The sequence below is a fragment of the Mustela lutreola genome, chromosome 5 (assembly GCF_030435805.1).
Source record: "Mustela lutreola isolate mMusLut2 chromosome 5, mMusLut2.pri, whole genome shotgun sequence".
Taxonomy (NCBI): Eukaryota; Metazoa; Chordata; class Mammalia; order Carnivora; family Mustelidae; genus Mustela; species Mustela lutreola.
In genome coordinates this window covers 47,530,969-47,543,056 of record NC_081294.1, presented here as the reverse complement: position 1 = coordinate 47,543,056, position 12,088 = coordinate 47,530,969, and the positions used below count along the sequence as shown (strand labels likewise).

At 40.8% G+C, this 12,088-nt stretch overlaps 1 protein-coding gene across 3 annotated transcripts in view; it reads right to left on the bottom strand.

The window, feature by feature from the left end:
• Positions 1–12,088, bottom strand: part of SGCD (sarcoglycan delta) — a 576,749-nt gene that overhangs the window by 369,561 nt on the left and 195,100 nt on the right. For all 3 annotated transcript variants that reach the window (XM_059174137.1, XM_059174136.1, XM_059174135.1), the window contains exon 2: positions 8,036–8,224. In XM_059174137.1, the coding sequence (XP_059030120.1) occupies positions 8,036–8,224 (189 nt within the window). The remainder of the gene's footprint in view (positions 1–8,035; positions 8,225–12,088) is intronic.

Sequence of the window (12,088 nt, the reverse complement as noted above, 5' to 3'; positions counted from 1 at the left end):
CAAGCTCTCTGTGGTAACATGCCCTCTTGGGATTCAGAACTTCTCTCCTACAATTGCTTCATGTCTCAGTGCGAGCGAACAGAGCTCCAAGATCTCGTCAGAACTTCTGATTTTGAGAGTCATTTAGAGTTCTGAGTAACAGAACTGAAGAACAGCCCTATGGCCTATAAGATCTCAGATTCCACGTGTGAGCAGCTATGTGTGATGTTATGAAGAGAAAAATATTTCCAGGGAGCCTGCTGACATTTCTTTTTGTTCTCAATTCTACAATCATTAAAAAGGAATTTTGAGTATATGAAAACAGTAACAAGTGGCAAAAATCATGGATATTATCCATATACTAGGCTAACACTGCACTAGTCATTTGTTAATAATTAGAACTCAAGTTTCTCAGTCTGACCTCTCAAGTGTGTCTATGATTTGCGTTCGATTGGACTTTCTCGGTGTCGGCTTCCACGCTTCTCCTTGCCCACCCCATCTTTTCTCTGCAGGGGCCTGAGTTCTCAATATCAGAACCCTAGTGTCTGGGGCTTTCCAACCAAGCTGAACACACCTCAACCAGGCTACAATCATGGTGCTTTCCCTACTATAAACATGACTCAAAAAGGCCTTACCGATCCTTTAAGACTCAAGAAATCTTCCAGTCCCTTTTAGCTTTAGCGGATTCCTTTTTGATGCTCCCTTAAAATATTTGTCATTTTGGGAATGGATTAATATCACACACAAGCTTTTTTTTTTTTTCTTTTTACTTTCTAGTATATTCTGATCTATTAAAATAAAGGATTTTCCTATTATAATCTCCACTGTCTAAACAAGCATGGTGTCTTGCACAAATAGTGTGCTTAAGAAATACAGACTGAATTGAAGCAAATATGGCCGATAAATTATATCCATTTGTAACAAGCTTGGTTCACAGCATTTTGCAGCGGTTACAGTGATTAAAATCATCCTTGAAGATTCTCATTCTTATAAAGGTACAAAACCCAGTAGGCTTCTAAGCAAACAGGACCTTGCAGAGCCACATCCCAGTGCGGATCATGGAACAGAATGAACTTCTGTCTTTTGTTTTTTTCTGCATTACAACTTTCATCCCGCCTTAAAAAAAATAACATCTTCACAGTTTTTCAGGTTGAAGAACTTGAGCTAATGGATAGAAAGTGACAAGAGTCAAAGCACTGAGGGTCACAGCGTGATGTTCTCAGTCTAGAAGCTGAAGTGAATGCTTCTCACACACACAATATATTAACAGTGTTAAATGAAAAGTCTGACTAAAGCCAATAATATCATCTCCTTTCATTTGCTGAGCAAATCTGTATATTAACTAGGATGACACCTCCTATTTCAATTCTGTTTGACGCTCCATTATTGCCCTTCTCTTTTCATGTAATTAAAATGTAGCAAGTAGTTGATACACAGAAGGGAGTATCTGTATTAAAAATACCTTTTCATAATCAAATTCCAGTACTCATCTCATTTATGATCTGTCTACCTTAATAAATGAACTAATAGTTCATTTTAAGGGCTATATAAAGCTCTATTAACCCATCTTTACACATTTTAATTTAAAGTGACGGGCTATTCATGATTTTTCTTTCCCATTCATTTATTCAATAAACATTCTAAATACTACGTGCTAGGTAAGGTGTTTAAACTTGTGGATTCAAATATGAAATAGTTTAAGGTTCCTGTCTCCGGAGCTTACAGCCTAGCAAGGGAGAGGGCCAGGAAAATAAATAAATGCAGTATTGAATGTCCTCCCCGCCTCACCCTGCCCCTGCCTGACAGCAGGTACAGCAGAACAGAGAAGAGGGAGTCCATCGGGTTAATCTGGAAAGGCTTCAAGAATAAATGAGAAGAAATTGAAACAGCTTTAAAAAGACAGTGTTTATAGATCAAATGTAGATACGATTTTCAAGTGTATTTCTGACCTAATGGGAGGGAAGACCTGGCCGGGCTGCTCAAAGAGCGGGACTCTGAGGACCGTGGCTTTGTCCTACAGCTTACAGCTGAAGATGGGGCGTCTTCCTCAGCCTCTAGGTATGCAAACAGGTTACTGCGTGATGTGCAACATCCAGGCCAATGCAGTTCCTTCTCTGGGATGTCACTTGGGGAACAATAAGAGATGGGGGCAGGTAGAGGGGGAGCAAGAGAGAAAGTTCATTATAAACAGAAGGTCAAGGACAGATAAATACATGTTAAAGTGGCGAAGAAGCAGAAAACCTGAATTAACACAGGGGGTTAGTTGAAGGAACAACAAAAGCAGAAAGAACCCAGCCTGCAAACAGAAGCGAATGTCGCAGGGCATGATGCCACGCGGTCCTGGGCAACCAGAGGGCGGACCTCCCCACAGCAGCCTCGGTTTCTGCCAGTGCCCTCGGTCCCTTCGCTGTGATGGGCTCCCACATGCCGGTGAGACTCCTCTCCCCTTCCCAGGGCACGTGTATCCTCACTCCCCTCCACTTGAGTCAGTTTGACTGGGTCGAAGCTCCTTGAGCCTTCTCCAAACAGATGAATGTCAGTGTTCTGAGTTATGGAACACACTGTCCGTTCTCTCTGGCTTTTACTGTTTTACAATGTGTCCAATTTACAAGTATTAGAATGCCTTCCTCTGACCCTCAGTGGATCTTTATCTTCCTTTAGGGTAAATAAATCATGTTTTAGACATTGCACTGAACAAATTCAATTTGTCTTCATGAAAAATAGCACTTGGAAAATGGGCAGCATAGTGTACTGATTAAAAGCATGGGCTCTAGAGCCAGACTCCCTGTGACCCAATCCCGGCTTCATCACTCACTGACGGCATGACCTTGGGCAAGTTACCACAGTTCTTGGAGCTTCCACTTCCCTACCTGTAAAATAAGGGCAATGGTGGTGCCTACCTCACAGGGTTTTTATGAGGACTATAGGGGGAAATTATTAAGGTTTTTATTAAACAAATAGAAGTCCATTTCTTGTGTAACCACAGAGAAATGGTTTGACTTTTATAATTTTAATGAATGGAAAAAGGAACCGAAGTTATCTATTAAGTGAGGTATATAGAACACTATAATTTATGGAAGACTTATCATGTGACCTGCATTGACTGGGTACTGGGCATTCAGTATCTCATGAATGTGATCTTCACAAAGGTAATTTTTAATTGACAAGCGCATATTGGGAGCCTACTGTATATTGGCACTGGGTTAGGGACACAAAGATAAATAGGGCATGAGCCCTGCTCCTGAGAAGTTCCTGGCATGGTTACGGCAACACAGCTGGATCAGGCAACCTCACTACCCAATCTGAGCTCATCATCTGCAAAACGAGGGGGTCTGATGAGGGGAACTCCCAAGCTTCTCTCTTGTCTAATAGTGAATGACTTCATATTCCACTGTGCTAAGAGATCACAACATCTATTGATAATTCCCAAGCCTTTTAAATCTTATCACTCAAAAACCACTTGTGCTAAATGATATTGCAGATGATCAAAATGGAGTTATGTGGGGAGAACTTTGAGGCCACATTATTTGGACTGGGTTGCTAGAATGTGTTGGCAGCAGCAGCCGCCTCTATGGAGTGAGATCACACATGGTCAAGGCAAAGCCCCAAATATAAAATCATAGTGTGCCAACAGGAAGTTACCTTATAGTCTTAAGGATACCTAGTTTAATGTGTTCATTTCTATCCTGAGTCTCCAAGAAAAAAGGTGATGTAGTTCATGGCCAGGTAGGCATCCATTTCCCTGATATTCATGCTCGGATTTTTTTTCTTTTCTTTTTCTTTCTTTCTTTCTTTCTTTTTTTTTTTTTTTTTAAAGTAAGCTCTACACTGAACATGGGGCTTGAACTCACAATCTTGAGATCAAGAGTCGCACACTCCACTGACAAAGCCAGCCAGCACCCCACCCCCTGCCTTCCCGTGCTAGTCCCACAATATATCACGATGGCTAAGAGACCAGGTTCCAGAGCCAGACTGCTTGGATTCAAACCTTTACTCTGCCTAAAGCTATGCGATCACAAATCAAGTTATTGAGCTTCTCCCCATCCTTGTCCAGTTGATACCATAATTTTACCTACTTGCATAAGGATTCAGTAATAATATAAATGGTAGCAGCTTAGTGCCAGGCACATAACAAACTTTTGAAAAGTTATGATGGGGATGATGATAGCAAACACTAACATAACTTACCTATTATTAGGTGCTGAGCTCCATTCTAAATAGTTTATACTCATCCCCTGGTGTACTCTTCACAACAACCCTATGATAGACAGGTCCTGCTATTACTCCCGGGGAACCACAGCATGGAGGCGCTGAGGGACTTGACAAAATAAGCAGCAGAAGCCAGATCTATGTCTAAAGCATCCATCTCCAGATTCTGGTTAAGGGTAACCACCACGCTACGGTTGGTGCTGGGTCTCTCATGACTTCCTGTCGCCAACATCAAGACTTCCTGTGGGTCAGAGGCTGCCATAAATGCTCAACACACATGAACTCACTGAGTCTCCATGTCACCCCATGACATATAAATTATTATGAAGTTTATGTTCAATGTTTACATGAACACAACAAAGGGATAAGACAGAAGGCTGAGACCGTGGAGGGAGAGGGGTAACAAGTACGGTGCAAACAGAAGTGACATGAGGACTGAACATTCATAACTATCGGGAAATTACTCGACACGGAAATTGTCAACGGCTATTTCAGACAGAAAGGACATGTGTGATCAGTGGAGAGATGGTGGGCCACAAAGACAGTGAGACTTGTGGCAGCTGGATGGCTTTATTGAAGTGCTGGATAATTACAGCAATTAGGGGAAGGAGTACAGTGTGGTGGAAAGGGTTGGGTTTTGAAACAAACACTACCTCTTTTATTTACTTTTGAAGTCAAACACTACCTATTTTATTTATTTTGCTTATTTATTTTATTTGCCTCTTTTATCTTTTACCTGTGTATGCTTCAGCACATCACTTAACTTCTTTGAACATTGGTTTTTTATTAAAATGGAGACAATACCTACGTGTTTTTTCCTACTCCCACCGAAGTGAAAATTCAATGAGAGATATTTTAAGGGTCAAGCACTGTAACTAATAGAATAAACTAACAGACAAAACTCAGTAAATAGTAGTCCCCTTGTACAGCACAGTGTGTGATTAACCAGGATAGTTTGAATTACGAGGGTTCGCAGTACAGAGAAACCACACACTCCTCCATGTATGGGAAAATTGAGAACTGAAGTGTCCTCTTGCTCTCCTGCCTTGTAACAAACGCAAGAACATTCAGTGAGGAGCATAGGAGAGCAAAATCATTTGTCTTCTGATTTACCTCTGGGACCAAGAAAACTGGATGGGGATATTTTTCCAGATTGCTCTAATGGAAGGGCTCTTCCAGCATATACCCTTGGGGATGGCACAGAACACAAGCCTGACCACAACGTAAAATGCTGGATATCCGATCTTGGATAAGTTGCCAAGTCCTCCTCCCAAGTACTTTCATTATGACATCATTCTCTTGGTTCATCATTACTCAGAGGGCTTGATTATACTGTGAACTTTCCTAAATTGCAAATCATTAAATATTCCAGAGGTTTAAAAAAATCACTCTTTTCTGTTGACAATATTTTAAAATTCCTGCATAAAATGCTTAACTGTTATCCCATTGATTTCCTTGCTGTTTTAGCCAACGTACTCCAATATAAAATTGGTTAATACTTCATTCTTTCTCAAGATCTTCACTGTCAGTAAATTACTATTTGTGGAATAGAATTATAATTCTAAAAGAATATGTTTTATACTGTGATTGATGGAAAAATATGCTTTTAACTTGCAGGGAAAGATCAATTTTCTGACACTTCAGCTGTATGTGCTCAAATGCATTACGATTATAAAGCACCAATTATGGCTAATAATGGCATTATTCTCACCTCAGTAAGTACTTGGTTTGGTACTGCTTTAAGAACTCCCAACTTTGGCAATCAATTCAGTTAACTACAGGAAATAGCCTATTTCAAATAGATTATTACCTTACTGTCATATTGCTCCCCAAGCTCACATACAATCAGAGTGAATTGTCACTCAGTATACATTTACATATACCTCTCACTATTAAGCTTGCCAGATAAAACACCCTCTAGAATCCATAGTTGTACAGTATCACAATTTTCAAGATTTGAGCTCATATTCCCCACCACTCTCACCCCCAAATCTTTCAGGTTCTAGAAGTTAACTTCACATCAGACTAGGTAAAAAAAAAAAAAAAAAAAAGCTATAGGGGGGGCATTAGTTCCAGCTAAGCTCCAATGGGAAAGTAATAAATTCTACCTTGCTTTTTGGACTCTACCACTCAATTCTCTCACCAGCTAGAATCTGGGAATGCTCCAGAATTTCTTCCAATCCTTCATCTCCTACAACCTAGTTGAGGTACACCAACACCATCTTTTAAATGTCTTTTATGTTTTTATTCTCCATTCTACTGCCCTAGCTTCAATTTTCTCTTAATTAATACTGTAGAACAAAAGCTTTCCACTTAAAAGTTCTTGACACATAAAATAAGAACATCACAGGTGCTTGGGTGGCTTAACTGGTTAAGGGGTCAGCTCTTGATTTTGGCTACAGGTCAAGGTCTTGGGAGTCCTGGGATCAAGTCCAGTATAGGGCTCTGTGCTCAGCAGAGAGTCTCCCTGAGGCTTCTCTCTCTCCTGGTCCCTTGGCCCCTCCCCCCACTCGTGCACACTCCCTCTAAAATAAATAAATCTTTAAAAAATAATAAATAAATAAAAATATCCCAGAACATGCACATCAACAGAGGGCAATTACGGTCCCTTGGATTTAGTACCAGATGGACTCCAGACACATCTTAAAGCCATAAAGTCTTCTCAAAGTTTGTCTGCGAAACACGGGTAAAAATTATTCTCCAGGGTGAAGAGAAAATAAGAAATAGATAAATGGGGCTACAGGAGGATCAAAGGTTTTATCAGGCAGCTCTGGAACATCAGGAAGATGCAGGAAAGAGCCAAAGCGGAAGACATCGCCTCTGCGAAGGCAGGGAAGTACAACCACGCAGATTGGCTTAAGGATAAAGATGAACTTTACAATCCAGAAAAGGCAAAAATCCACTATCCTGTTGGGGATTTTCACATGAAAACCTGCTTGTTAATTGCATTATGGTCAGATTTCTTTATCAAATGGATTATTTTTATTGGCAACCTAATTGTTTCCTTCTGACATCACAAGAAATGAAGGCCATCTCAGGGCAGCAGGTTACTACCCACTATGCATTCACTCAAAGTGAAAAGTACTTATACTGCCAGAATCTCCAGGCAATCCAGGGATGGGGGGTGGGAAACTCAGAATAACTCCAGAAATCATATTTCCAGAATTTTCTTTTCATTTGAACTTTAACAATAAATGTTCAATATGCATAGTGCCCCTAGCCACCAATAACAAGAATTTCTTCAAAGAAGCATAAGCACAGATTCTTTAAAAAAATTTTTTTAAAAGTGAAGCATAGCTACCCCCTCCTCATTTCCATCCTACTCAGGCAGTGGCAAAGAAAACTGGCCTTTTAAAACCCAAGGAGAATCTTAATTAACCACAGCAGTGAGCTACCAGGTATGTACAGGGAGTTACAACTCTTAGATAACCCACAAAGCCTTATTCTGCTCAGATATCGCTCCCCTCTACCTCAAAAACCCTTTTATACTCCCTCCCAAAATTTGGGAAAACTTAGTTCTTTGAATTTGGCCCATATTTCTTCCTGCATGATTTACTCAAAAGGCTTGGAAACTACAGGATACAGAATCACAGTTATCAAAATGGAGGGAAAGCATCCAAGAGACTGTAAAGGAGGGAAATGCCTCTAACTTGGATTCCCAGCCACTGAGGGAAAGAGATAAGAAAGAGGCAGACCCCCCCATGTAATCGGAACAGAAATAGTTTTTAACCAAATGCCAGGCTTGCAAGATATTTGAATCCTACTACCACCACTTTTCCACATTCCTTCTTGCTCCACACTTTCCCTTCCCCTGAGAAGGGCTGTAGAAATGTGTGTTTTTACTTACAATTGTGAAGTTCATGACTTTGAGAATCCAGATGGTCATGGCCAAGTTCACCAGTATTAAAATCATCAGGAGCAGGACGAAGAAATACAGGCATCTTTTCCGCCAGCCATAAATGCCCACCTTGTATACCTGTGGCCCCTCGGAGCTGGGCATGGTGCTCCGGTGGTGTGTGTACTGTTCCTGAGGCATCTGAAATAAACGAGGCGAGAGAGAGGCACTCACATTAAACGGCTGAGAGGGGAAGAAAAAAAAAAAAGAAAAGAAAAAAAATCAGCTGATGAAGAGATATGGCGGGCTGCTGTCTGTACGTTTCCACCCTCCTGACAACTCCAAAAATCTGTTTCTTCTGGACAAAAGTGGCTCCTGTGGACGCTGTAGTCTTTCACTTTACGCAGCCACCTCTCGTAATGTGTACTGAGACATCCACGGGCACACACACCCTGGGAGGAACAGAACCCCTACGAAGCCATTTTCCAAACAACTCCTAGAATTCCAACCTCTTTGTGAGGGAGACACTCCACCACCTACCCAAATCCTGAGGGTAAAATTGGGAATTTGTCTGAGAAAATAAATGAGTGCCAGGAGTGCATCGTGCTAGTATGATAAGTGCTCTTCAGGCATTTATTTGGGGGGTAAAATGATCTTAAATGCAATCATTCTGTACTGCCAGAAAGGCAGGGGAAAACATAACAATTTTCATCTTCCCCCTACTCTAGAATTCAAAGGGATGTTGATGGGCACAGAGTAAGCCTCACTGGACTCAGGAGTCTTCAAGTGATAGCCTATGCTTAAATGCCTCCCTTGTCAGAAACCTCAGTACTTTGATGTGAGGGGTTACACAATTCCAGTTGTGGTCAATCAACTAACTTACTTATTTTCAATCAACTCATTTAATTAATAAACATATAGGAGGCTCAAAGTCAAGGAAGATGTGAATATGCCTTCCAGGAGCTTACAGGCTAATGGGAGGAATGAACTCGTTACGCAATGATTATAGTACAGGGAGATAAGTTAGAAAAATATTTGTCAGTATTAAGTAATAGACTAATCCCCCTTAAAGTAAGGAAGCTTCCCCTAATCCCTGCTGTTGACAAAATGATCTTTATACTAGCACTACTAATTAGGTGTCAACACAAATCAAAGTAAATTTATCACTTCCATAAAACTCTAAAAGCCAAACAAGTTTTAAAATTAAATACAAACAAAGCTACTAATGGGTACCATTCAAAATGGACAGTAACGGATTCCCACAAAGGATAATGATTTCCTGAAACTAAGTGGCATCATGCGGTACCCAGGGCTCTAGCACAGCATCCTCAGAGTAGATCACCCCTACTCTGTCATGTGTCACGTGACAACACAGCCCCGACTGCTTTTTTTCCATGCAAATATCTGCCCAACCTTTATTCAGAGATCTTTACTTCATTTGGCCCTCTTGTAAGCATACTGCATTCCCTAAGAATGAAGCTTCCTTCTATTTATGTTCGTCTTAGTCAACAGCAATTAAATTTGTGGGCCGCCTGGGTGGCTCAGTCATTTAAGCATCTGACTCTTGGTTTTGGCTCAGGTCCTGATCACAGTGTCCTGAGACTGAGCCCTGTATGGGGCTCTGGGCTCAGCATAGCGTCTGTTTGAGATTCTCTCTCCCTCTCCCTCCCTCCCTCCCACTCACTTTTTCTCTTAAATAAATAAAAATATTGAAAAAATATATCAATTAAGGGTACCTGGGTGGCTCAGTGGTTAAAGCCTCTGCCTTCAGCTCAGGTCATGATCCCAGAGTCCTGGGCTGGAGCCCCGCGTCAGGCTCTCTGCTTGGCAGGGAGCCTGCCTCCCCCCACCTTTCTGCCTGCATCTCTGCCTACTTGTGATCTCTGTCTGTCAAGTAAATAAATAAAATCTTTAAAAAAAAATATATCAATTAAGTGCATCCTATGTGGTACAAAAGTGACCATGGTGACAAACTTAATGTGGGTTCCTAACATCACATCCTTGGTTGCTAGGTCATCTTTCAGATGGGTTGGAATGTGATTACTTTACAATTTTTAGATAATCATTAAAATGTACACATAAAATCTAAAATCCCCTTAAGAACCCAAGGCCTTTGGACATCCATGGAATTCCACTGAAAAACCCAGTACATTTTTATTTATGGTCAATGGAAATTCTCAGTGAAGTCCTGTAGGACATCTGTCTTATTCTAGACACTACTCTAGTGCCAAAATCAGGTCCACACATGAGTATTTATTTAAATATATGTGTATAGCATGAATGAGTGAAAAAAACAAATGCATAAATGAGGAACGAATGAATGATTTCCTGTCTACTGTAAGAGCTTCTGCTGTCTGGGGGTGTATAAAAGTTTAAGCCAAACACCATGGGAGAATTCATTTTCAGTATCACTGCACATTTTCACGCTAGGCTCCCAAAGCACTGGGTTCCCAAGCAAGCAGTGAACTTCCAGTTACACGAGACCTTCCATTTCATAACTCAGCTCCTCAGAATTTTGTAGATTGGGGCTCTGTTATAACAACATGGCAACACAATAAAGTCATCACTTTTTTTTTTTTGTACACATCAAGATCAGTTAGAAGGGATAAGATTGTCTCCTAATTTTGCAGGAAATTAGGCCTTTCTTTTCCATTAAAATATATTCTGTAAGTTAAGGAAATGAGCAAAGAATCTTAAAATCTTATCTGCAAGGTCTTTTATTGCCAACCAACTAATTTTATGAATGTGCTGATTGAAGACTAGAGCTGACCCCCTTGCACATGGAAATGGGGTTTGTGGTAGGGCAAGGACAAGAAGAACAGTATTGGACTCTTATAGGAATGGTGACCAGTGAGAAATTCCTCACAAAACGGGGTAGAGAAGCTAGAGGTATTGGCACCACACCAGCTGCTTTTTCTTTGACATTTGCCCCAACCAGTGCAGGAATTACTTAATTTAGCTATAAAGTGGAAATGACATGTTCAGTCAATACTTACAAGAGACTGGGAATATGGGTATCACATCTGATTTTTTTCTTGCAAAAATTAGATATTAGATATTGACAGAATGCAGTGATTACCTCTATTAGGGTTTCTCAATGCTGGATGTACATCAGAGAAAGCCATGGAGATTTTAAAAACCTACATGCTCAGGTCATTTCAATAATAGTCCCATAGGTAGGACCCAAGCACCAGCATTTTTAAAGGGCCCCGTGCAATCTTCAAGTATAGGCAAGGTCGCATACCACTGGTCTAGAACAATGTCTTTGAAGCCTGACTATGCATCAGGCTCTAAGATAAACTTCTAACAAACACAAATTCAATTTCTGAGCTCTACAATGGAATTAGAATTGTCAAAGGAAAATTTTCTTTAGGTTATGCCAAGTATTTGGGACTACTACTTCTTAAAAAAAAAAAAAAAAAGGCCTTTGATCTGTTTTTTTTGTTGTTGTTTTTTTAAATTTATTTGACAGAGAGAAATCACAAGTAGACAGAGAGGCAGGTAGAGAGAGAGAGAGGGAAGCAGGTTCCCTGCTGAGCAGAGAGCCCGATGCAGGACCCGATCCCAGGACCCTGAGAGCATGACCTGAGCCGAAGGCAGTGGCTTAACCCACTGAGCCACCCAGGCACCCCTGATCTGTTTTTTAATAGTATGACCATTTCCAGACAAAAAGCTTGAAGCAAATTCTAGAATATAATAAAGAAAAAAAAAAGCAGAACTTTCTGAGGGCTTGGAAGAGAACTTGGACTCCTAGGAACCACAGATTTTGCCCACCATGTTTACTGACTAGCTGAGGTGATTGAGCCAGGAAGGGGAAGTAGTTCTCTTTCACATCAGGCAACAAATTAAAAGCTGAATGGGAATTAGAACTCAGATCCCTGTGCGTGTGTAGTAGCTGTTCTGCCTGTCGCCAGGACTCTAGAGTCTCCACCACACCAACTGTCTACTTTAATGAGCCACATAAAACAAAAATGCACGTGTGCCACTCAGAAGGGAAGGGAAAAAAGAAAGAACAGGGAAGGGAGAGAGCAATTTTTGTACAAATGGTGCCAAGAGGAAGCCATG